The sequence below is a fragment of the Ctenopharyngodon idella genome, chromosome 3, assembly GCF_019924925.1.
Source record: "Ctenopharyngodon idella isolate HZGC_01 chromosome 3, HZGC01, whole genome shotgun sequence".
NCBI classification, from domain to species: domain Eukaryota; kingdom Metazoa; phylum Chordata; class Actinopteri; order Cypriniformes; family Xenocyprididae; genus Ctenopharyngodon; species Ctenopharyngodon idella.
This window is the reverse complement of record NC_067222.1, coordinates 675,365-703,011: the sequence shown is the minus strand read 5'-3', so window position 1 is coordinate 703,011 and position 27,647 is coordinate 675,365. Positions and strand designations below refer to the sequence as shown.

Genomic DNA, 27,647 nt, shown 5'->3' with positions numbered 1-27,647 from the left:
TAAAAACTCAATCTCCTCAGCTTTTAACTGTTTGTAACTGTGCCATGTAGCTACAGCGCTTTAGTCAGACATTTTTTGTTAATGTGAAATACAAATATTGACTCTGATACCTGATGTAGCCTACATATGTTTTTTGTTTTTGTTTTTCCTGAGAAAAAAAAAGCTAAAAATTGTGATTTTCCTGAGATACAGTTTCCACTGACTGTGTCATTATTCAGTCGAACAGTGAAGTCTGATTCCCCAAAAAATGTCAAAAAGTCAGTTCTTTTTGGTGAATCAAAATCATGTAGTGCAACAAATGCAGACTGATTTCCAAATGAATGACAAAACTGTTATTATGAATCGCTCAGTAGCTGAATTTATATTACATTATACATTAATCTTATATTAAGAGGAACAGGCATAAAAATTGTTACGTCTTGGTGTATGAATATTAAACTGTTCACAAGTACAAATATATCAGCGCCAAACTCGACACCCTTGTTGTCAGAGGACAGAATAGAAATAGATAGAGATGAGCTCATAGTTGTGGTTTGGTTTGTTCTCTTTCAGCTCAGTGGTTTTAACCAGTGTGGAGAAACAGCAGTCCTTCACCAGTTTCTGCTTCTTAACTTATAAAGTTATTGTCACCAACGGTTGCAAGGAACACATGATGAAGATAAAGATCAGGTATAACGTCTTTAATAGTCTACTTAGAAGGCAATACAAACAAGATAAGTAAAAGAAACAATCGCTATGAGGAAACGTGACCAGACAATGAGTGAATAAACACAGCAACTTAAACAGAAAGGCAATGAAAACATGAAAACTCATACAAACTGAACAAAACTGTGACAGTTATAAATACATCTAATACCATTATTATAATACAGATACTTCAAAGTATTGATTCCTTTTCCTTCTCCATTAAACACAAAAGAATATTAATTCTCAAAATGGCGAACTGCTGCTCTTCAGTTTGATTCTGAATGAGTCCTGACAACATTTCACTATAAACTTTTGTGACATTTTTTGAAAACATGTTACAAGATTATCAACATTATCAGAAGGTTTTCTGTAACACATGAGGTACATTTGTATGTATTTAATCTGTCATTATGTTCCTAAAGATCTGACTGTAGGTTTCAGGAAGTCTTGAGGCTTTAACTCAGTCTGTGTCTTTAACCGTCTGTCATTATTCAGTCAGTATGGAGCTCACTCAACTTCCTCTTGTGCTCTGTGAGTATTATTTTCAGTGGATGTTAACTGATCATATTATGAATAGATTGAACAGGTTCAAGTGATTATTTAGTGTTCTTGGATTTTTCTTTTCTTGTTTTTCATGCTGCTCTCAGTGTTTCAGATCCAGCTCTAGTTCATGATATATGAGTGAAAGACGAGAGGAAGTGTGCAGTTAGAGCTGTTTGTGAAAGAGAAATGAACTCTGTTGTGTTTGGGTCAGTCTGTTTCTTCAGTCACTCTTTGTAATAGTGTTTGTTGAATCAGTTCTGTTGGTTTGTTTTGTAGTTTGCTGTCCATGAAGTAGATATTCACTAGTTAGTCTTCAGTAGATGTTCACTAGTATGCAGTTAGTAAGAGTTTATCTTTAATCAGACTTTAAATCAGACTGTTGTCTTCAAGTTTCTTAATTAGTTTCAGGTTCTCTCTGCTGTGATGATAAAATAAACATTTCTGTGTTGTGAAGCTGAGGAACATGTGAGAGTGAAATTATGGTGTTTCACAAGCAAAGGAAGAATATGCATTTATAAAATGCCTAAAGTATAATACAAAGTTGGTCAGCTCCATGTTGAATATTTGTCAGATTTTCCTGTATTTGGCTGAGCTGTCACTTTGGGTGGACAGTCTGCACAGTAAATTCCTCGATGTTAAATCTAAAGCCGCAGCCTTAGATGAAATCAACTGAAAATACGTTACATCTCTCTTATTACAAACCAGACTGATGTTATTTCTGTCATTCATCTACAGTTGTTTTTGAGAATTAACAGGTTTAGACATTGATGTTTCATTAAAAATGTTTGGTTATCATTATGGTGATCAGTGTTTCTTTTAGTTTGGGCAGTTTTACTCTTGGTTTTTATGATAAGTTTGTCAGATGTAATTTGTAACAGTGTTTATAGAAAGCACATCATTTGTTGTAAAGGAGACCACGAACAAGAGCAATCAGGTGATATGGTTTACACCATCAAGAAGAAAACTGATTGTCTAGTCCTGTCACTGACTGAAAGTGGTTGTTCATTATTAAGTTATTAGCACCAACAGTACCATCATGCCACAGATCAGACATTTTGAGTTTTAATTTTTAAACACATTATGGGGAGGAAAAATGCTATAAATCCATTTTGATTAATTTGAGTAAAAATGTGTTTTCTTTACCAAGAAAGTGTTCAAGATGAAAACCGCTATTTTCTGCTTCAAACTTTCACATAGCATCTTTAGGTTATAATAACATTAAACATTCAAATCCAGATTTTGATTTTCAAAGATTTATTATAAAAACAGATTATTTTTACCCAAAATGCAATAAAAAAAATTTTTTTTAAATGCAATTAATCCATTGAATTAATATAAAAGTTATTTTTCATATTGAAACTGTTGAAAATACACAACAAAGTAAGTTATATGACAGCATCTGAACTTGGTCAATACTAATCTTATATACAGGCACTGGACTAAAAATACATTCAGTCATCACTCCCAAAATGAATTGAACGGGTCATCTTGTTAATGTTATAAATGGATTGTTAATAATATTCACATTAATAAAAAAACAATTACAGATTAAAGAGTATCTGGCGCCACCGCACGGTTAAAATAAAAACAACACATTTGCCGAGTACATTGGGAATGACTGCAACTACCCAGGGGCGTCGCTATACTGCAAACATTCAAATAGTAATCATGTTATGTTTTTGTTTTTGTTCTATCAGATGTTTAGAATCAAAACTAGCAATGCCAGATTCGAGAATTAATCAGTCTTGGTTAAACGGCTTTTAAAAACTGTTCATGATTTAGTTTTGGGGACCACGACAGAAGTTTGATGCTGTCGTGTGAGAACAAGCAACAGCCGGCATTTTTTCTCCTCCCGAGTGCCTCATCTTCTTAATCTCCTCACGTAAATGATTAGATTTCGATGACTTACGTTTCTTCTGCACCACAGAAACCACCACATGTTCATCAATGCTGTCAAAATTATTCATTTTTCTGTTTTTGTTGATCACAAAGTACAAAGTAGATAAGGACAACTAGCGCTGCCATTACTGTTTACAGTGCGTGGAATGGTGCGCTGTGATTGGTTAAGGATGTATCACATTCTGTAAAGAAGGGGGACTGGCGTTTGTCGCGGTTTGGAAAGATAGGGAGAAAACATAACAGGATAACATGGCGGATATTGCATTTTGAGTAAAACTAAAAATTGACTTTTCAATACCGACCAGATACAATACTGATTTTGGCAAGAACTCAAATTTTTTTTTTTAAAATGGCGTTTATCGTGTTTTGGAACCAAACTCTTCATATGTTTCTCATCAACGGTGACATGCTTCATGCTGCAATGCATGCTGGGAGTCATGAGTTTTATACTATGGTGGCTCCCAGCATGCATTGCAACATGAAGCATGTCACCATTGATGAGAAACATATGCTGGTTCTTGATGTCTGGGAGTGTGTCCAATTTTTTTTTCCACTATGTGCTTAAAAATTCAAATGGTCTGATTTGTGGCATGAAGGTAATGTTGTATAAGTAATTTTGTAAAAATAATAGTTGTATAAATAATAAAACAACTGTCAACAACAGTACTAGACAATCAGTTTTTTTTTTATTGAGAACAATCACCTGATTGCTCTTGTTAGTAGCCTTCTATGTAACGAATTATGTTTCCATAAACACTGTTACAAAATCGACAAACATACAAATCAACTCTATCTGCCCAACTAAAGGAAATACTGATCACCATAATGGTAACCAAATATTTTCTATGAAACATCAACATCTAAACCTGTTAATTCTCAAAAAAACTGTAGACAAATGACAGAAATAAAGTCAGTCTGGTTTGTAATAAGAAAGATTTAATGTCTTTCAGTTGATTTCATCTAAAGCCCGGGATACAGTGCACGATTTCTGGCTGTCCCAGACAAAAGATTCCCATCGTGAAACAATCATGGCGATTTGTGTGATCGTGGCTCTTAATCGGTGGTCCTATGTTGTACAGTGAGAGAGGTTCAAAGATGGCCATTTTCCCGGTTTTGTGACCAAAGATAGCGTACGATAATTTTCTGACAGTGTCAGAAATTCAGCTTGATCATCGCAGTGTGTTTGCTGCTACGACCTACGTCTACTGACCAGCCAATAAAAATGCGACATGAAATCAAAGCGGCATGGCGCTGAAACTTAAAACTGCTTACCTCAAGCTCTTTTCCCTTCTTCTTTCGCCACTTCCTTTTTATTTTCAACACACATAAACATTACAACTGCCAAAGTGTGATTCAACATGGTATTTTTGTTAACCCACTAGCACATGCTGATGACGTTTTATTCTTCAATAGAAACTTGCATCGTAGCCTACGAGTCAATAGGTGTCATCATCATACAGTTTACATGCATGTCGTGCCCGAGTTCAATTGGATCCATGTCGCACAATGTGATTTGTAATGATCTTAAAGGATTGCAAAAATCTTGCAGTGTATCCCGGGCTTAAGGCTGTGGCTGGAAGTCAGATGTAGTTTTTGTGTTTCTCTTTCCTTCAGTGATTGTGCTCGTTATCATCAGGTGTTTCAATAATCAAACAATCATCAATTAATTAACAACGTAAAGTACCTAATTAACTCCAACACTGCTTTGGTGTTACTTATACCATCCTGCTGGTGGTTCCCATATGAACACTGAGCGTTGTTATTTTAACACCGTGCAGAAGACGTCACAGGAGCCCATAAGAGAAACACAGCCGGTTAACTCACGGGATGAACTTTGGAAATAAGATCCCACAGAAACTCTCTCAGGATAACCAATGGATCAGCTATTCATCTTTACCAAGAACATTGAAAAATAAACAATCTTTCATGAGTTTTATTTTATTTTTTACTTTGTATTTTTAGTGCTGATTTCAAACATCCATTCTGGACACGCTGAAGGTGAGTGAATTTGATTCATAAATTTCATCACAATTGGGTGATTCTGTTACAAACCAGCGGCCGGATTCACAAAACAATCTGAAGAATAAAATTCTTCTTCACTGCTATTTTCTTATTTTCTAACTTATGAAGAAAAAAAAAAAAAAGATAAGAATATTTTTATTCCCAAAAGTTTTTTTTAAGAATGTTCTTGTCTTTTATCTTAAGACAAAATTTAAGAAGAATGAATGAATGAGTCATTTATAGCACTTTACTATGTTCTACTGTACATCCAAAGTGCTTTACAATCATATCAGGGAGTTTCTCCTCAACCAGCACCAGTGTTCAGCATCCACATGAATGATGCGATGGCAGCCACAGAATAACAGCACCAGTGGTTCACCACACACCAGCTATAGGTGGAGAGGAGAGAGAGTATTCATATTCCTGAAAAGAATGTTCTTAAAAATAATCATAAATAACTTCTTAAAGTTAGGATAACCTCCAACCTGTCTTAAATCCCCAAAGGAACATTCTTACGAACTTCTTGGAAATCTTTTTTAAGACGATTTTCATAAATCCAGGCTCAGCAGTGAAAAAGAGTATCATGATTATAAATACAGCTTTTTAAACAAGTTATATAGATGATTTATGTGTTGTGAACTAGTAAAACCACACAGACAGTTCTGAGGTGTGACAAAAACACCAAAAACATTCACTCACAAAAATGCCAATTTCTTCAGAAGTATTGCATGGCCAAAATTTGTTATCTTTTGACATTTACTTTGTCTTGAATATTAGTAACTCTACAGACACCACAGTTCTTTGAACTTCAACAACAATTTTCAACACTTTGGTATCTGATACTGTGTGTCTCTTTGACTGCTGGTGTAGATGAAGGTGGTGTGAAACCCTGTTTTGAGCTCAGAGCTTCTAACCTAAAGGATGTGGGTTTGAACCCCACATAGGGTGATCTTTGCACCTTTCATTTTTCTATTTCAGATAAAGTCCAGTTAAGTGTTTCTCCTCAGAAGTGGTTGACTGAAGGAGATCCAGTGACTCTGACCTGTGAGGTTAACGGCTCCTCTACAAGCTGGACATTCAGCTGGTTCACTGTAACTCTCTCATCAGGTTAGTAATGTACTTCATGTTGTATCATCTGAATTAGTTTGAAAGTCTGAAATATTAATATTTCTAAATCTAAACAATAGAGACAGGGTTTGTAGACTTGTATTGTTCCCGGGTGCAAGAATTCAAAGAGTAAAGTTTAGCAGGAGTGAGTTACAATTTTCAGTGATAATAAACCTCTGTTGATCCGACTGTCCATGGAAGAGGATACAAAAATGTAGAAGTATACTCTGTAGATTTCACAAAACCTTGGTGATGTCAAAAGTCTCATATGTAAAACCATCATCCGGTGGACTTTTGATGACAAATAAATATGAATAACTCTGTCCAGGAAACACAGAGAATGAGTAAACTCTTACATACACTGTAAACAAAAAAAAAAAACTTGTTAAAAAAAAGGTCAATTTCTTGGTGATTTTTGTCCATAAAATTTGGTCCAGTGTTGTTTGGTTACCAACATTCTTCAAAATATTGTTTCACAGAAGTAAGTAAGTCATACAAGTTTTAAAAGAGATGAGGGTGAGAAAATGAAGAGGGAGTTTTCATTTTGGGTGAGCTATGCTTTAAAAAGGATAGTTCACCCAAAAATGAACATTCTGTCATTAATTATTCACCCTCATGTCATTACAAACCTGTAAGACCTTCGTTCATCTTTGGAACACAAATGAAGATCTTTTTGATAAAATCTGAGAGAATTCTGTCCCTTCATTGATAGCTATGCAACTGACACTTTGACGCTTAAAAAGTTCATAAAGAGATCGTAAAACTAATCCATATGAATTGAGTGGTTTGATGAACAGCTTTAAAGGGTTCGTTCACCCAAAAATTGAAATTTCTGTCATTAAGTACTCACCCTCATGTCGTTCCACACCTGTAAGACCTTCATTCATCTTCAGAACACAAATTAAAATAATTAAAATATAGCTTTCTGATCCCTCCATAGACAGCAACACAACGTCCACTTTCAAGGCCCTGAAAGAAAGTAAAGACATCGTTAAAATAGTCCATGTGACTACAGTAGTTAATGTTATGAAGCGACGAGAATACTTTTTGTGCACAAAAACAAACAAAAATAACGACTTTATTCAACAATCTCTTCTCTTCCATATCATTCTACTATGCTATTTGTGTAGTAAACACACTGCAGCACTTCTGAATTCTACGTCAGAACACCGGCCGATGCTGATTGGCCGACACTGTTCACATGAGCACCACGACACGTGTGATGCTGATGCAGGAGCCGACCAATAGTGAGCCAGCGTTCTGACGTAGAACTCGGAAGCGCAGCTCTGTGTTTACTATGTGAATAGCGTAATAGAATGATATGGAAGAGAAGAGATTGTTAATTAAAGTCGTTATTTTTGTTTGTTTTTGTGCACAAAAAGTATTCTTGACGCTTCATAACATTAAGGTTGAACCACTGCAGTCACATGGACTATCTTAACGACGTCCTAACTACCTTTCTGGGCCTTGAAAGTTGCAATTAACATTGCTGCCTATGGATGGTTAAGAAAGCTTTCAGATTTCATCAAAAATATCTTAATTTGTGTTATGAAGATGAATGAAGGTCTTACAGGTGTGGAACAACATGAGGGTGAGTAATTAATGACAGAATTTTCATTTTTGGGTGAACTATCTCTTTAATTAAACTCAAGAAGGTAAGTTTGAACAAGAGTGGTGTCTTGGTGCAGAGTTTGCCTGTGTTAAACGCATTTCCTCACACATAAGGGCACAGTATCTTTTACAGCAGTGGTCTCAAACTGCCAATTTACAGAGTTTAATGGAAACGCTACCTTCTGATATGCAAAGAAAAAGTCGCTGTTCAAGTATCGCATCTAAAAACGTGTGAAACGTGTGGAAAGCGGGGCCGTGCCGCTTTCTCCTTCTTTCCAATGCGCTTTCGCTCCCGTGGTGTCTGTTGTTGCTATGCAACCATGAACTGCACTCTCCACGATGACGAGGAAGTATCAGCAAATGATTAATTGATTTCTAGTCCTTGCATTAGCTCTACTACTAGATATATTTATGGAGATGAGAAATAAAAACCCGCCCTGTACAGCTATGATCAGCTGTTCGGCTGAGCTTTCCATGAGCTTTTCCGAAGCTGATTGGTTGGTCCTTGTCACATGACCTGCGGTGCACTTGCAGCATTCTGAAAAAAGTTGAGATGTTTTCATCTCGCGGCGGCATATGCGCACCTGGAAAAAACGAGCGCGCCGCACCGCATGCACATTGCTTCTATTATGAGCGCGCGTCTAAATTACAGTAAAAGCGCTCGCGACTTGATTTAAACCACCGAAACACGTCCGATGCTACCAATAAACGTTACCGATGCTCAAACGGCATCTTGGACAAATGTGGCTCAGCTGTGTGAGCAGAAGTGCTGCCAGGTATCTGCCAAGAAATAGAATAGTGTAGAAATGTATTCAGGGATTGCATTTGTTCAGTGCCAGATTTTGATGTTATTTAAGCTAAAATAAAGTAAGGGAAAATATTTGCACTAACTGTTAAAAACTAATACTGTATTTAACAATGATAGAGACACTGCTGTTTACATTTTTTGTTAAGTATGGCAAAAATATTTTAGCAATGAAATTTGAAGTAAATGAGAAATAATGAAAATGCGCCTTCTTGTGCTTGAATGTTAAAATGGCCCTCCTATGAGGTGTCAATCACAGCAACGGCCCCCGGCCAATTTGAGTTTGAGACCCTGATTTACAGTATTAATGTTAATATGGCATGAATACTCACTTCCTTTGAAGAGCATTCATTCCAAAAAACTTCTGGATCATGAGGATACACATGCACGCACACAAATGAATATTAATTTGTTTAATAATACAATATTAATTATTAACTTACTGACAGAGACATGGGTTTGCAAAAATTTACTCATCAGCTCCATAAAAAAACTAGATCCAAAGATCAAAGTAGATCCAAAATCATGGTTTGCACTAGGTCTGTTCTTTAGATTCATGAGAATGGTGGTTTCATGTCGTCTCTGTCGAACGAGTGTACACGACTGTTCTCAGATTACTCACTCCTAAGTTCCTTTACTTTTTATGATAAGTTTGATCTTAAAACTAACTGACACTAGGGGTGGGCGATATGACCATATTATTTCACAATATTTAACGGCGTACTGTGCTAGGCAGATATATTAACATTGAAAATGTTGAAATGCTGTCAGACTAATTCAACAATAATTGAGAACTTCAATAATGAACGTTTTGTCATTCATTATAACACTGTAGTGTTTGCAGCAGCATGATGAGTCAGTGGTTAATACTGTCACCTCACAGCAACGTGTTTCCTTAATACAGACCTGCACATCTGACAAACTGAGGATTATAAATTTTCCATATTTGAATGTTTGTTTTCCACACATTGCATGCTGGGATGCATTCCAGTACTTTCAGACCATTTTCTCCATGTTCTGCTTTTTCTAGTTTCAAATGTCTCAGTATACGGTTTCTCTTACACACTCCAAATAACAAATGCATATTCTGATCAGATAACATATAATACTTTAAAATGGCAGAATGCCATGAGTGTGTTTGTGAAAGTTGATGGGTGTTTTTTTTTGGGAGTTTGAGCTTGTAAAGTATATGTTTGATTTTCTCATCTCTATTGACAATTTCCTTTGTAAAGACATTTTGGATCAACTGGTGTGTGTGCAAAGGCCTGAAAGTTTAAACTGGGAGAGCAGAGCAGCTGATCTCTTCAAAACAGACTATGCATTGTTTGATATTTAGTTTGCTATACATAGTTTCCTATATTTGTATCCAGAATTACAGAGTTTGAATGTAAAAATACAACTAAATATAAAACCAAATAAGATTTACTTTAAAATTACAAAGAAGAATGTTAAATTGTTAGTATGATATCAACCTTTAATAAAATGAGCTACATGTTTAATTACAGATTATGATTATTCATGTAATTTTATGTGAATTTGTATGTAATTTATGAAAACAGAAAAAAATACTGTATAAATAATACAGTACTTTTCCATAGATGTGATTTACTGTAATTTGTCATTAATTATATAATACTTAAAATAATAGTCAAGTTGTTAATTTACAGATATTGTTTGTAATTTTACAGAGTTTTAAATATAATTTAAAATAATAGAAAACAACTGTAAAAAATTTAGTTATTTTCGTAAAATTAGGATTTTTTTTTTTTTCTTACAGTGTGTACTACCAACATTGTAACAATTCAAAGCAGGTTGAAATCGGCGAAGTTCCACTTTAAGGTGAAATCTACACATTCTCTTATTTTACAGGGAGCAGCAATCGTTATCAGCTGCTCTCAGACAGCAGCAGAGGAGCTGGAGGAAAATACACTGTCAGTTCTGCTGCTGTAAATCACACTGGAGTTTATGTGTGTGGAGCAGAGAGAGAAAAACCAGCCTATACAACAACATACAGCAACAGACAACCACTGTGGGTCACTGGTGAGTTCATGCAGAACTTAAATGATTGGTTAAACTTTAATAAAGAAAATTGTTATGCTCAAATCTGATCTTTTTTTTTTTATTTTGCTGTAATTGTCTTGTCAGGTGTTTCTCCTCGAGTCTCTCTGATCATCAGTCCCAACAGAACTCAACACTTCTCATTAGTCTTTCTCTCTCTGAGCTGTGAGGACCAGAGTAACTCTCATGAATGGACAGTCAGAAGATACACAGACAGTTGGCCGTGGCTGGAAGATTGTTCATCATTACACCGGGGATCACAAACAGGATCTACATGTAAAATCAGCTCCACCATCACATCAGACACTGGAGTGTACTGGTGTCAGTCTGAATCTGGAGAGAAATATCATCCTGTTAATATCACTGTACACTGTGAGTCTGTGTTTCTGTATTTATTCATTTCACTGGCAGTTTACAGTCAATGCATGAAGCAGGTTGATTTAACAAGAACAGGAAGCATCAATGGGCAAAAAACAAAACAAACAAACAAAAACTTAATGCACAAGTTGTAATAAAAAATCCCGTTTTGTCAGAAAAAAAAAAAAGAAAAAAAAAGAAAAAAAAAAAATATATATATATATATAAAATAATATATATATATATATATATATATAATAATATATATATATATATATATATATAATCTTACTCTTTATGCAATCAGCACATGTTTCCTGTGTTTCTGTAGCTGGTGTGATTCTGGAGAGTCCTGTTCATCCTGTGACTGAAGGAGATACTCTGACTCTACGCTGTTTATATCAGTTTCCACCCCCATCAATCCTCAGAGCTGATTTCTATAAAGATGGATCACTCATCCAGAATCAAACTACAGAGATGATCATCTCTACTGTCTCAAAGTCACATGAGGGTTTCTACTACTGCAAACACCCAGAGGAAGGAGAGTCGCCCAAGAGCTGGATCTCAGTCAGAGGTGAGAGTCAATGAAACTGTGAGCTGATTTATGTCTTCATATGCCCTCGTTCAGATATAGTTCATGATAAAGTGCAGTGATGCAGTTACACTGACAGTATCAGGTGAGTTTGATCATCTCTTCATAAACACACACAAGTTTATCATGTTATTAATGACTGATTTGCTTCTTCACATTAAGATACTTTTTTTTTTTAACCAAAATTCTCACATGATCTTCAAACCAAGTCACAAAATTTGCTGGATTTTTGGATTTTTCACCAAATAACACCCTAAAAAGTAGTCATGATGTATCTCAATGATTTTTATTACTGAATTTTATGTATTTATTTGCATTTTACATCTTTAAATTCATCTAAACAAGTTGTCAAATAGACACTATGTTTATAAGTCACATATTTCAGTTCTAAATATCTTCATTCTCTCCTAAAAACTACATTCTGTGACACAACAACAGTAGTGTTTGTAAAATTATTGTGTTTTTGCTCGTCCATCATGACACTCGCTGTGAGAAAAGCTGCAGTGATACAAACAGTGAAACGGTTCCCATGGTGATACTGGTAGAATATCTGGAAAAGGCTCTCAGCCAATCAGATTAAAGAACCAGAATGAACTGTTGTATAAATACATATACACTGTTGGGGGTTAAACAAAATATTAATGGTTAAACAAATCAAATAATTTCCTGCCTTTATAACTTATAATTTTAAGGCCTATATATAAAGTATATTTAGGGTTCGCTCTTTTTAAAGACATTAAGCTGTGGTGCTGTTTTCAAAACTTTGAAATAAGAAGTAAATTATGGAAAAAAAAAAAAAAAAAGAAAAAAAAGAAAAAGAAATAAGAAGTAAACAATTATATAACAAAGTCCACATTTTTGTCCTAAAAATGTATTCCAAATTGCACCATATCCCAAGTAATAAATGGAAAAATATAGATATTTTTTGTTTTATATTTTCCAAGTAAATACCTCAGTGCAAAATATATATTAACCAAATTACATTGTAAAATGAATGATCAACACAATATCATTATTACAAATTTGGCAAGTGTTGAATCCACATTAAATCTTAGCTGGATAAATATCATAAATCATTTGTAAAATGCACTTTACATTAAGGTCGAATGGGAAATAAAAGATATTTTCTTCTAAATTCCTTTACTGATTTCCTACTGAGATGTTGAAAACTGTAATCTCTTTTTATATGACCAGGATATCTTTCCTGCACAAGACAATTCCTTATAATCTTATTAGTGTTCACTCCTTACCAATATCACTTATTTTGCCTAAATTATGATCAAATACCTTGGGAATGATGAAATATGTTAAAAACCCCTTTTAACATACTAATCATTGGTAAAGTGACACTTAACTTTCATATAATCGTTTTTCTTACAATTAAAATTGAATTGGGTGAAGAAATCACTATAACTCCAGAAACATCCATTCTTATCCATCATGTTCAACAAACACCTCTTTTCCACCAATCCTCCAAAACAAAGATTTTCTTTGAATTATTATGAAATATATCTTTGTCGGTCCATTTATCTGATCAGAGATGTCAGGTTTGGTGACAGCACCACCTGCTGGTCAGAAACGATACCAATTTATCAACACTATAATCTACTGTAGATGATTTTTAATGTTCATGTAAACTGCTGCAGCTGCACAACACTTTGTTGAACGGTGTGTCTCTTTGACTGCTGGTGTAGATGTTGGTGGTGTGACACTGTGGGTCGAACTCTAGATTATTAACACAAAGATTGTGGGTTTCAGTGTTAATTTTGGCAGCCATTTTTGATTTAGTCTTAATCTTCAGACAAAAATGCTCTTTAGTCTTGGTCACATTTTTGTCTTTAATATTTTAGTCTAGTTTTAGTCGGTGAAAAGTCATCACATTTTTGTCAAGTCTTAGTCATTACTTTTAGTCAAACTACAGTTACCAACATTACTTTTGATAGCTATTCTATATTTAGTCTTTAGACGAAATAGTCATTACAATTTTTCTCTTTAGACCAATTCATTTAAGCTTATGTAAACTTTGAATCAAGGTAACAGGCTGTATTGACACTGCACTCTTAGCTGTAGCACTTGTGCAATTCTACATATCCCTTTTCAGTGGATCTCAAACTTTTTATTGTCGTGGTTAGTGTTGTACCCCCTGAGGCATTAACATCTTTCTGCGTACCCCCTCTTTTTCACTTTCCATTAAGGGACAATATTTACCCTCTTAAATCGATTTTTCCAGTGCATTTTTTTTACCTTTATAAATACCTTTAGAAAGTAAATAATGCTTTAAAAAAAAAAAGTTCAATAAATACAATGATGATAAAAACATTAAATATTAAATTAAAACCGCCAGTAGGTGGCAGTAAGTCACTGTCTTTATGAGTGAATCATCGAGTCATTCATTCTTTCAGTATCAAAGCAAGTGGCTGTATTTATGAATAGGCCATTGAATCATTGACGATTTGTTCACGAAACACAGCTTGTCACAAATTAAGATATGTTTGATGAAATCTGATGGCTCAGTGAGGACTCTATTGAGAGCAAAGCCACAGAACCGCTCAAGATCTAGAAAGGTACAAAAAACATATTTCAGTCAGGACCACAAAATTACCAGAGACAAACTTTTTAGTCAATTTTTTATTGGCATATTTTGCTGAAGTTACATTTGGCAGTATGGCTCTGTTCTAAATTCCCCGTCCTTTTCATGAGCTCCATGAAAGCTAAGACCGGGAACAGCAGCAGCTTCTGGGGACAACCTCCCATTTTTATAACTGGGAGAGCAGCACAAAATCCCCCCCAAACAGACCATACCAGGTGATCCTCCCTGGCTCTTCCTGCTAAATCAAAGAGCCAGCAGAGGAACCAAAATGAGCGTTTCAGAAAGCTAATCTTACTGAATTTAAGAGCCAATCGATCTATGTGAAGCTAGCAAGAGGAATGTAGCTTTTTTTTTTTTTTTTTTTTTTTTTTTTAAATTTTGCATCAATAGCATTTTGAGAAGCAAGTACATTTAAGCACTAGTCGCATGCGTGAGTGCTTTTCCCAAAGCGCGCGTGAGAATTTAAAATCAAAAGCAGCCTTCCGTCAGTGAATTTCATATTTTTATATATAAGCCCACATCATTCCAAACAACATAAATGATGCCTTCGTAGAGCATTTGGGTGAGACCACAAACAGCAAGTGTAAACATCAAGCAAAGCACGCGTTTCTCACAACTCTCTCATACCCTGTGCAATGAATCCCGTGAATGTAATTTGCTTCAGCTTTTCCGAACTTCACGCTCAACTTCAAAGAAATTAATTGAAAACGCTCGCTCTGCTCTTGCCAGTGGACACGCACCAAAAGCACACGCAGCGTCATCACGCATCTGCGGTCAAATTTACAGTATTTAAATGTAAATAGGCCCAACAGCTATTGAAGCCATAATATTTATTTTCAAGCCATGGATCAGGGAGCAGCACTCATTGCTTTTCTCAAGGATGGCTCGAGCATCGGCCGGAGGTAACGTTCATAAGCAGCTGAAGACCATCGCCCCATGGCCTTCAATGTAGAGACAGGAGTGGAGGAAGCTGCGGTTGTAGCAGCACATGGCACAGCGAATGAAGGAAGCTCTGGGGAAGCTTGTAGCATTGCAGAGAGGGCGTAGATGGGAGGCAAACCAGGCCCTGGACATGGGCTTTCCCTCCTCCGTGGCAAATAATGTGTCCTGCTGACCAGCTTGTGGACGGCTCCTCAGGTAGCCCAACATAGATGACAGAGGATAAAAACAGAGTTAGATTCAGAGATACAAACGACTATTCCTTTCTTGTTCCTATCAGTTTTAGAGTGCTTTAGAAATATGAAGTGGTGCGAATAATTTGATAGGCTACATAAGAAATTGTGAGGTCATGTGACAGATTAAAAGAATTTGTGTGTGTGGAAAACTCGCCACCTCTGAGAAAACCATGAGCAAAAGGGAAAAGCCGATAATTGACTTGAGATTTCCCTCTTTAAAGCCCAAAACAAATAGATGGATTTTCTAGTACGCTGATGGTGGATGGATCCAGGCAGCGCAGGTGACCATACTTTTGGTTGAAGGCAGTGCAGCTATGGAGAAAGTGGCACAGAAGAACTGAAGTGAGACCAAGCAGTCATACATTTTTGTAAATGTAGATTTGGCTATAGATGACTACACATGTAGTGAGCTGCAAAGTGCAAATATATTGAAGGGTCATATCTAGTCTAGTACAGTCTGGGCATATACAATTTCATAACTATGTTTTCATGTTAACACTGTTTTGACACAATCTGTATGGTAAAACATCGGAAGTCTGAATAAATATTAAACCTTATGTTCTGTTAAACAAACAAAAATAAATGCATTTTCCTTTTACGCGCGGCTCGCGAAGCGCCAATTTTCAAAATTTTAAACCAGCTGTCCTGATCTTCCGATACTGCATGACGTTCGAAGCTTCAAAACGTCAATCAATCACGTATTGACAGCGTGTGATCAAAGTCCCTATATCTATAGTCTTTGGTGTGATACAATGTGCTTTGAAAACTGCGTCAGAGCTTCGGAGTCCCGGTATAACCATACCATCACTACGGTCCATATGCAATGAATCTTCTGTTTTAAAGCAAAAACACCACGTTTGAGCAGCAGTGACTGTGACTGATATAGTGAACACCTGATGACCGCAAACGAAACACCCTCCAGAGCCAAAGAACCAGTAAAAACGTTTGCCAAAATGATATGATTACAGCATCAACTGTGCTCTTGCTTCGTTGAGAACACCTGGAACTACTTCGGCAGTGGCGGTTCTACATTGAATTACACCCTGGGCGAGACCAAATTCACAAAGTTATATTTTATTATAACAACATAAGTGAAAGAGAAAATCATATTTCTCAATTGCACAAATCCTTCATTAGAACATTTGAAAAACACGCAATAACTTTTTGGGTTTCAGGATTTTTTTTTAACCAAAATTTGTATAAAGATGATTCTCAACTATGTTATGAAAGATATAATGGAATGAATTGATACACCATTTTACTTTATGCAATATGTGGGTAAAATGGCCATAAATTAATATTCCCATTCAATGCAATGTACACTGTATCTAATTTGCATATTAATGTGTTCTTGGAGCAACATTTAATGAAAAAAGATGTAATAATTGGAGTAATAATTGGCAACATTTTAATAATAATATCTAATATTTCATAGGAATATTGATGTATAATTTATTTCCATATTCACTTGTTGTGTCTCCCAAAATGCCTGATAAACATGCTTTAGTTTGAGGAAGCTTGTGGTGGTGACGTTGATCTGCGACCATGGTGTGCTGTAGTCCGTTTATAGCCTACTGTTAGCTTTTTATATCTGATGACTTTATTTAGGCTTCAAAATGTATAAATATTGTGTTAACTTGTAAAGATTATCTTGATAAACAAAACGTGTAAGTGTCATAACCCTTTGTTAAACACAGAGCTTATTTTTTGCAATTTTCCAAAAGTCTATGGGAAAAATGCATTGGCTTTCGATGGAGGGAACCAGTGCACCGCTAACTTCCGGGTCGGCCTACAAAAACACGTCATCCCTGAGGTACTCTGTTGAGTCCATAGAAATCAGATCAGCTGATATGGGTGGGGTTGGAATTTGTGAATCAGTTGATAGCAGAGCTTGACTACGAGGCCTGCCTGAACTAATGCAGAATGCTTGATTTAAAACAGTTCATGTGACTACAGTGGTTTACCTTAATATTATAAAGCGATGAGAATACTTTGTGTGCCAAAAAAACTAAATAATAACTTTTCAACAATATCCAGTGATGGCCGATTTCAAAACACTGCTTTGAATCTTTTGTTTCCATTCAGTTGTTCGGATTACATATCAAACTGCCAAACTGCTGAAATCACGTAACTTTGGCGCTCCGAATCACTGATTCGAAACAAAAGATTTGAAGCAGTGTTTTGAAATCGCCCATCATTAGACATAAAATTAAGGTAGAACCACTGAACTCACATGAACTGTTTTAAATATGTTTTGAGTACCTTTCTGGATCTTGAGAAGTTCGGTGTCATTGCTGGCAATAGAGGCCTCACTGAGACATCAGATTTCATCAAAAATATCTTAATTTGTGTTCCGAAGATGAACGAAGGTCTTACAGGTGTAGAACGACATGAGGGTGAGTAATAAATGGCAATGGCAATTTATTTATATAGCACAATTAAATAAACCTACATTGTCCAATGTGCTTTACAATTACTAAAAACACAGAAAACACAGAAAGTAAAAAAACAAAAAATTATTAAGCAATAAAACACATACACAAAGAATTGTAGAAAAATACCATAAAATAGACTAAAATTAGTGCTTCATCGTTATGACAATAAAATACAATGTAAGGGTGCTTCAACATGTATTATATGCTTTTTCAAACAAATATGTTTTTAACTTAGATTTAAAAACAGATAAAGATGAAGCCAGTCTAATCGAAATGGGCAAGTCATTCCAGAGTCTAGGGCCAACTACGGAAAAAAAGGTCCCCCCTACATTTTAACCTTGATTTAGGGATAGACAGGAGTCTCTGATTAGATGACCGAAGTGATCTTGTTGGATGGTGCTCAGTCAAAAGTGTGGAAAGGTAAGGTGGAGCCATAAATGACATAATTTTCATTTTTGGGTGAACTAACCCTTTAACATTGAGCAGATGACAGTCTGTTGATCGCGTGAATGCAGTGATCTTGTCATTGCAACACAATTTCACACTCTCACGAAATGCTTTTACCGTAACTAACAATGCAAACATGATGTAAATACAGTAAGAGAATCATTATGTAGTGTAAGAGTGTAATATAAAATTTTGGCAAGTGTCCAGATAAACTCGCGCTGCGTGATTGACAGCTTCAGCCATTATAAAGAGAGCGTTCTTTGAAGTATAAATACTAGGATTAGGCAAAAGTTTTTGGGCAAAGCCAGTCTCCTATTGTGATTTGTTCTCAAAACAGCCGCTGGTAAAATGTACAGTACAAACATATGAGTCAGCACTGACGTGACTAGGACGTTTGTTAAAAATAAACTGAATCCATTTTTCTCTGACATCAGGATCCTTCGGCAGTTTATGCAAAGATGTTTCTCCACAGCCAGGAACAACACAACATCTGCATGGCATCGCAATCTTGTTATTATCACACAGCTTTAGATCCACTCGCTTCTCATGGACTGAACATCAGTGGAAAGGGACAACGATGCGATGATGGTGATGGCCCTGTCCCAAATGGCACCCTAAACCCTCACGGTCTTCCTCTGAGTCCGCACTTCAACGACGTAATGCCGCTTTGACTGCCGGGTAAAGTCCTCTGCGTAGCTCGCAGTCTTGCGGGCTCAGCTGAAGTGCGCATCGAGGGCGCATAGCATCCGCAAAGGGGGCGCTCACGAACACCCTTCTTTAAGCTTAAATAAGGAATGGGACACCCTACGGTCTTGTGGACTTAAGGGATTTAATGCAGCGGCCATTGAAAGTCCACAAGACCGAAAGTGCACATGAAGTGTGCCATTTGGGATAGGGCCGATGTAAAAGTAGGCGTTGTTGTCTTGCTCCAGAGGCAGTCGTATGCAAGTGTACCCCTGTGACATCACATGACACCTCTGTTCCAAACAAAGCTTTTTTTACAGCTTGATTATATAAATGCTTTTTTATTGATGACGAGGACATTTTCAAGTTATGGAACTTGCAGGATGTAATAATCATACAAAGACCTCTTATATGCCAAAAGACCAAGGAAAATGTGATTTTTTTTTTTTTTTTTTTCATGTCATGAACCCTAAAAAAAAATTAATTAATTTACCAGTGAGAGAATGAGATTTGTTGAAAACATTTCAGAACATTTCCCAAATTCCCAATAATTTTATATTGACAGATATTCCCAAACCGACTCTGACTGTTGAGTATTTTTAATTGTGATTTGTTGTTGTTCTACAGAAAGACCAAAACCCAAAGTGATCATTAAACCTGATCAACATGTATTCAGTGGAGAGACAGTCACTCTCAGATGTGACATTGATGTTGAAGGAGTCACTAGATGGCGGTACAACTGGTATAAAGAAGGTTCAACCAGTGTTTTCAGTGAACTACAGGAACACACATTCAGGTCTGTTAATGAGTCTGATGCAGGTAAATACTCCTGTAATGGATCAGACACTGAAGGATCACGCAGATCAAACATCAGTGATGAAGTTACACTGACAGTATCAGGTGAGTTTGAAAGTATACTTTCTTATTTTTAGTTTAAAATAGGTATACTAATAGCACACTTGAATAAACTTATTTTCCATAAGGGATTGCATGTTTCCTGTGTTTCTGTAGTTGGTGTGATTCTGGAGAGTCCTGTTCATCCTGTGACTGAAGGAGATACTCTGACTCTACGCTGTTTAAATAAGTCTGCAACCCCATCAATCGTCAGAGCTGATTTCTATAAAGATGGATCACTCATCCAGAGTCAAACTACAGAGATGATCATCTCTACTGTCTCAAAGTCACATGAGGGTTTCTACTACTGCAAACACCCAGAGAGAGGAGAGTCGCCCAAGAGCTGGATCTCAGTCAGAGGTGAGAGTAAAAACTATAAACACGGTTTAAATGTTCCTGTACAATTTACAGCAATAATCTAAATGTAAAAATACTTGTATCTCTGTATCCCCAGCATCAGGATCTGATGGTCTGATAATTGGAGTGACTGTAGGACTGACAGCTGTATTTTTGATCGTTGTCTTCTTGGTCCTGCTGTGGCGCTTCAGAAACAACAAAGGTTTATCATCTCACATTAAAATTCAGTGACACATTTTCAGACACTAGCTCTGTTTCTAAACCTTTTGAGCTGCCATCTTACATCAGTCTAAGCTGGTCTTCTGGACTTAGCTGGTCTAAAGCTGGTATGTTTGCTAGTTGTTTTTGGGCAGTTTTCAGCTGGTCAGGCTGGGAGACCATCTTAAATTAGGCTTGTTACTTCAATTCTGAAAAGTATTGATAAAAATATTTATATCATCTACAACCCCATTACCAGAAAAGCAGGGACATTTTGTAAAATGCAATAAGATCAAAAATCTAAGGTTTGTTAATTCTCTTGAACCTTTATTTAACTGACAAAAGTACAAAGAAAAGATTTTCAATGTGTTCACTGGCCAACTTAAGTGTATTTTGAAAATATAAACAAATTTTGATTTTGATGGCATAAACACTGTAAAAAGGTAGTTTCTTTAACTTAACTCTTTGAATTATCCTTTTACATTGACTCAGAATTGACTTAGAATTTTAAGTATTTTCAACTTGACAAATGTATTTGAACTTGTAAAGTTTAGTTGGAATAATTTCATGAAAGTAAAGTGAACTTACTTTTTTAAGTTTTCACTACCACAGCTCATGTTCATTTAACCTAATTTGACTTATTTTCTTAGCTGACCCTAATAAATAATTCTTTTATTTCAATTGTAAATAATTCTTTTATTTCAAATGTTTCAGCCATGTTTCGGCTGAGAACTTTTTCATTCACATTTAAATTCATTTCTACCTCAAATAATAACTGATCTGATGTCAGCCACTGAAACATCAACTGCAAACAATTAAATTAAATCTCTCAAGATCTCAGCAGAGGATGATTAAACAAGTATTTTGGTGAACAGCATTTCCTTTAGTCCAAAAACAACTTATGAAAGAAATAAAGTCAAACTGGTCTGTAATAAGTGAAGATGATAAAGCTGTTTTTGGAGTTGTTTAATCATCTTCTGCTCAGATCTTGAGAAATTTAATTTAATTGCAGTTGATGTTTCAGTGGCTGAAATCAGATCAGTTATTATTCACAGTAAATGAATTTAAATGGGAATAAAGTTCTCAACCGAAACATGGCTGAAACATTTGAAATAAAATTTCCAATTGACATGAAAGAAAAAGTAAAAAAAAAAATATTTATTTTGTTGAATTAATAAAATAAGCTAAATTTACATGAACATGAACTTTGGTATTGAAAACTGTAAGTTCAAATAACTAAATTTGTCAAGTTGAAAATACTTAATATTTTAAGTAATTAAAACTTAAATATGTCAGTGAAAATTAGTACCTCTAAAAGTTAAGTTGAGTGAACAAAAAACATATTTTACAGTTAACGTTTGTAATGAAAACTTCAAGTAAGTTCACCTTACCTTCATAAAGTTAATCCAAGTAAACTTTATAAGTTCAAACAACATTAAATGTCAAATTGAACATACTTAATATTCTAATTAAATACAACTTAACTGAGTCAGTGCAAAAAAAACAAAAACAAAAAAACAATACATTCACTCAACTTTTTTTTACAGTGTAGTTGTTTGATATAGTGCATATGTACTGTAAAGCACTGCAAATTAGTCATTTATCAGGTTTTATTTGCTGTCTGAAGACAGCAGGCAGTGAGGCAGATTAATGTAAACATAATGTGATAAATAAATAAAAACATGTCATTAAACAGTTTGTCATTCTCAAACATGAAAGAGATGAAAAGTCAGTTTTCCTCAAAACATTGACCCAGTTTGTGTTTGACTAGGTGGAAGACCTGAGTCTCCCTCTGCTGTCAGTCAACAGCAGAACATCAGTCAGACATCAGAGCAGAACCAGAGTGAAGCCGGATACAACACACCGCTGTCTGGTCAGACTTTATTCATTACCATTAATAAATACCCATAAATCTTTACAAGCTGAAATGAAAGACACTTAGAAATAACTTTTAACTAACAGGACAGAAATTATATTTCACTCTTTTAAAGTTTAACAAGATATTTGTCTGACATACTGTATATATTTCAGCTAGATGTCATTTGGTTTTATTTGATCAAAAATACACAACAAAATATTTTTTTTCTGTTATTTAGAATGTTAATTGCACATGAAATATTATGTCTAGTGATTTATTTTTTAAGTTTATGTAAACATGAAATCAATATTTTTCTGTGGGATTGAATTTATAAGATGGATGATAAAAATATTTTAAAATTGTATTTAAAAATATAATTGGAAATTAATTAATGTATTAATTTATTACAGGAACTGCACATGTCTATGACTCAGTTGCTATTAATAAAGACATAAGCACAGGTAATATTGATGTCATTTACAGTATTTTATGTCATTATGAGTTCAGTAGTTCTTCTCTAAAGAAACTGGAAATCAAATCCATCGTTTTTTGTGTCACTGTGATTTTTGCAAAGGAAATCAAGTTCAACCAAGTGTCTTATTTCTTTCTCTGTTGTTCATTGTAGACGGTGTAAGTGAGATCACATATGCTGAGGTTGAACTCAAATCTACAAACAAACAGAAGAAAGAGAAAGAAAACAAAGGTAAACCGACACAAAAGTCTCTGCTCTTTTTTAGCATGTTATAATGTTATATTTCATATCACTGTTGGACGTACAGTAAGCACTAGAGATATGAACTGTTGGCTTCTTCTAGACAAAAACACTGAGAGTTGTGACGTCCTGTACTCTAAACTGAAGCTGGAAACAGATCAAGGTGAGTGTCAAACTAAAAACATCAATCACAGTTCACAAGAAATCAGTGCATTTTGAATTTTTTTGATATATTTTCAGGTGCTGGATCTAGTGAGGCGACATATGCTCAGGTTAAATAAATGCCCGGAGGAGAAACTTCAATCCCAGGATGCTGATGAGTTTACTGAAGGATCACTTGAAGGCAATAGATTTACCAGAACTGACTGTAATATTAGTAAGCCTTCATGTGCTTCAGATACAACCCCAATTCCAGAAAAGTTGGGACATTTTGTAAAATGCAATAAAATTAAGAATCTGTGATTTGTTGATTCTCTTTAACATTTATTTAACTGACAGTTGGGACAGAAGCATGTTTACCACTGTGTCACATCACCTTTCCTTTCAATTACAATTTTTAATCATTTGCGAAATGAGAATACTAATTATTCCAATTTTGCAAGTGGATTTTTTACTCAATCTCACCTGATACAAGTCAGCTGCTCAACAGTCTGTGGTCATCTTTGTCTGATTCTCCTTTTCATGATGGACCATTTTCAATAAGAGACAGATCTGGACTGCAGTCAGTCAGACACATCCACTGTACGGTGTAGAGTGTCTAGAAACCACTCTTATGTACAGAATGAGGCCTGGCTTTGTCGTGCTTCCCAGGAAAGATGTCATATTGATGGCAGTTTATGTCTCTGTACAATCCAAATATATGCGTCCACGTCAATGATTCCTTCACACAAATGCAAGTCACACCTATATCATGACAGATGCTCCCTTTCGTCTTTGGGACTGAGAACTCAATGTCTGTTTTTTTTCCAAAAACAAGCTGAAACATGGACTCTGACCACAGCACACATTTCCACTGTCTTTTGGATCATCTGAGATGAGCTTGGGCCAGAGAACTCTGTGGCATGAAACTCTGTTTCTCATGCAGTGCCATCTGAGGGTTTGAAGGTCACACACATTTAACAGAGGTGTCCTACCTTGCCCTATACAGACTGAGATTTCTCTTGATTCCCTGAATCTTTTTACAATATTATGTATGGTAGATGGTGAAAGACAAATTATTTGCAATCTTGCATTGAGAAATGTGATTTTTGAATTGTCCGACAATTCTCTCATGATATTTGGCACAAAGTGGTGAGCCATGAACCATCTTTTCTTGCAAAGACTGAGAAGCTCTTTTACACCCAAACATTATACCCTCACTTATTACCAATTCATCTGCTGATTGTGGACTGTTAAAAAAAAAACAGTGTAACTTGATTATAATCTTTTCACTTTTATTTTGCCTCTGTACTAACTTTTTTGGAGTGTGTTGCAGCCATCAAAATCAAAATTTGTTTATATTTACAAAATACAATTATATTGGTCAGTGAAAACATCAGAAATCTTTTCTTTGTACTTTTGTCAGTTTCAAAGATTCAAGGGAATTAACAAATCACAGATTATGGTTTTTATTGCATTTTACAAAATGTCCCATCTTTTCTGGAATTGGGGTTGTACAATGTTAATCTCTGAAAAGCAATGAGATGATTATTCATTAGAAAAAAGTCAACGTATTGGTTAATACCAGCAGCAGCAGCTGATCATTTGACAACTGAGGGAACAGAATATTCAGTGAAAGACTATTTCTTTTTAGACTGTTGAGTAAGTGACCAAGTTTCCTTTTTTCTTTTCTGTCTTCTTGGTTTAAATGTATTTCTATAGGTTCATATGATCATGGACATATCACCGAATGTTAAAATTGTGATTTTCAGGTCCAGAAAAGTTTTCTTTAAACGTACATGTACATAGCCTAGTGAAACTACTTTTTTTTCTAGCTATGCTTAAAATATTCCATTGTCTAGAAATCTAGAAATAGCTCTTTGTGCGTGCAGTCTTAAAAAACCTTATACAGTAATCACAAACAAATGAGGAAAAAAACAACAACAACATCGAAATACATTAGTCACAATGTTATATAGCTTGCTTGTTTGTCTTGTGCTATTTATGTTCTTTTTTGTTTTTGTTTATTTGAGTGTATCAGAAATTGTTTCTCGGTATTATATACACTGCTGTTCAAAAGCTTGGGGTAAGATTCTTATATATGTATATATAATCAGGGGCATTTCCTCCAAGGAGGCAAGGGAGGCAGTGCCTCCTCAAAAAAAATAGGATGAGAAAATAATCCATATTACATATAAAAGAACACAAATATTACAATTACGACATTAAAAAGAGTGCAAGTCACTCGTATTTCTTAAGGAACACTGCCCAACAGCGACACCCGCAGGTAAAGTTACAGCAGGAGTCATGCCTCCCTTTGCTCTCATAGAAAACCATAGAAAATCATCAGACCCTGGCGTGCGGTGGGTTTTGTGGGGGTAATTGAGAATGAATGGGGGAAAGTCACGTGTGAGTAGGCAATGTCTCCATTGCGCTGTGATTGGATGTAATTGGTTATGATTGGATATGATTGGTTTGTGCGATAAATCCCGCCTCTTGTTTACGAGCACGTTCCGCGCATCAGTTTGAATGAACAAATAATGGCGTCAATGGGAAGACTAATTGAAAAGTAAGTAAACAGATCACCCAGTTAGATATCACCGCTTTATGTCACGTCAAAATCAAATTTGAAATGGACTGAGAATATGATTTTTAGTGCAATCAGCTGGTGAAATTAAAAATACATCTTCGTGTCTGTGACAGACGGTGTTTACAGAGCATGACTGATGATCCAAAATAGACTAAGTTGACTATTAAAAAGAAAAACATCAATACACAAATAAAATATATTGTTTAAATTATTATTGCCTTTAGTTATTATTTTGGAATGAATGTAGAAATGCTTAAAACACTAACTTGATGAGATTGACTTGGTTTTGATAAATAGAACATTTATTACAATACATTGTTAATGTAAAATTACAAAATAGAATTGTATTTGGTTTCTTTTTTGATGTAATGTAAAGTAATGTTCATTTAACAAGGAAGATGTGTCAACGTTAAGAGTAATGCACATGAATTTACATTTGATTCATAAATAAATAAAAAATGTGCCTCCTCATTTCAGAACACCACTGCACGCCACTGATATATATTAATTTTTTTTAAAGAAATTAATACTTTTATTCAGCAAGGACACAATGATCAAAAGGGACATTTGTGTTACAAAAGATTTCTATTTCAAATAAAATATACTTTCTATTTCTCAAAAAATTCTGAAAAAAAATGTTTCCACAAAAATATTAAGCATCAAAACATTGATAATAAGAAGAAATGTTTCTCAAATCAGCGAATTAGAATGATTTCTGAATGATCATGTGACACTGAAGACACCAAAAGACTTAATGGTGGTTTTGATAAAAATATATTAAAATAGTATATTAAAAGAGTCTTCAGTGTCACATGATCCTTCAGAAATCATTGTAATATGCTGAAAATTCACCTTTGCCATCACAGAAATAAATTACCTTTTAAAATATATTAATATTTAGACAGCAGTTATTTTAAATAGAAATAATATTTCACATTACTGCTTTTAATGCATTTTTGAAAATACTTTCATTAAAAAAAAAAGGAAAAAAATTCTTTCTGACCCCAATTTTACTTAAAAGTTCTTATATAGCTTATTCATTAATAAATAATATTGAACGTTCTGTGGTAGATTTTCCCTTACGTACCTGACTGAAGTTAAACCGGGTGTCCCACACCTATGAATTCATACTCCACTAAGCGTACTTCAATACCTGTTCGAGTCGGCCAACGTCTCTGCCTGTTTGAGCACTGTCACCTGGTAATAAGCTCTTTAGTGCTCCTTCACTAAACACTATCACTTGAGTATAGAAGTAAGATCTCTAGTGTCTAGTCTGCTGCGCAGCCTAAAAACCAAACAGACTCCATATGCTTTAATCATGGCCGGAGGACCTCGTATCAATCACAGAGAATCCCACCAGCAAGAAGAATACAACAGTTTATATAGGATAGGAGCATGGCAAAGAATTCTACAATATGATTGGTTCTTCATATGTCAAACCCTTCTGTTACTAGGTAAAGCAAGATCTGCCCAAATCATGTGTTTATTAGTTCGTTGGTTACTCAATATCATGGGGCTATTATATTTAGATGGTTGTCTAGCTGTCCCTAAGTGTCATTTCCACTTTTCTTATTTTTGGACATGATTCAGACACACACTGACTTAGGCCCATGCAAGGTTTGAGGACATTTAGGTTTCAAAAGCATATAAATGTTATTCCTGCAAGGAAAAAGAAATGTTAGTTATGATTAATTAAAAAATTCCATCACAGTTCCTTGTAAGGATGCAGCAGGATCGTGAAGAATTGGTCGTCGTAGAGCAAACAACATCTCTGAACAGTTCAACAAACAAATTTAAACATATTTACTTCCATGTTTATTATTATAAATAATGTATAAATACATTATTTTGTCTTGAAAGCTTCACAATAAATACTGAAAGAAATGATAATATTCTACTGGGCAATCGT

The 27,647-nt window shown here is 35.2% G+C and overlaps 1 protein-coding gene and 1 long non-coding RNA gene across 6 annotated transcripts in view; both read left to right on the top strand.

Annotated features, from left to right (window-relative positions):
• The window catches only part of LOC127509446 (Fc receptor-like protein 5), a 111,683-nt gene extending 85,734 nt beyond the window's left edge, over positions 1-25,949 (top strand). For 4 of the 5 annotated variants that reach the window (XM_051888166.1, XM_051888164.1, XM_051888165.1 and 1 more), the window contains 11 exons: positions 10,523-10,693; positions 10,799-11,083; positions 11,400-11,642; positions 19,619-19,891; positions 20,003-20,245; positions 20,340-20,444; positions 22,212-22,313; positions 22,709-22,759; positions 22,924-23,001; positions 23,114-23,173; positions 23,251-25,949. In XM_051888166.1, coding sequence (XP_051744126.1) covers positions 10,523-10,693; positions 10,799-11,083; positions 11,400-11,642; positions 19,619-19,891; positions 20,003-20,245; positions 20,340-20,444; positions 22,212-22,313; positions 22,709-22,759; positions 22,924-23,001; positions 23,114-23,173; positions 23,251-23,291 — 1,652 coding nt within the window. In that variant the 3' untranslated portion in view covers positions 23,292-25,949. The remainder of the gene's footprint in view (positions 1-10,522; positions 10,694-10,798; positions 11,084-11,399; positions 11,643-19,618; positions 19,892-20,002; positions 20,246-20,339; positions 20,445-22,211; positions 22,314-22,708; positions 22,760-22,923; positions 23,002-23,113; positions 23,174-23,250) is intronic. The other variant, XM_051888161.1, reaches the window with a different exon arrangement.
• On the top strand, positions 1,177-6,186 carry LOC127509491 (uncharacterized). Its single transcript, XR_007929252.1, has 3 exons — positions 1,177-1,218; positions 4,908-5,127; positions 6,075-6,186. It is a non-coding gene; the product is annotated as an uncharacterized LOC127509491 (long non-coding RNA).
• Positions 25,950-27,647: the final 1,698 nt, after the last annotated feature.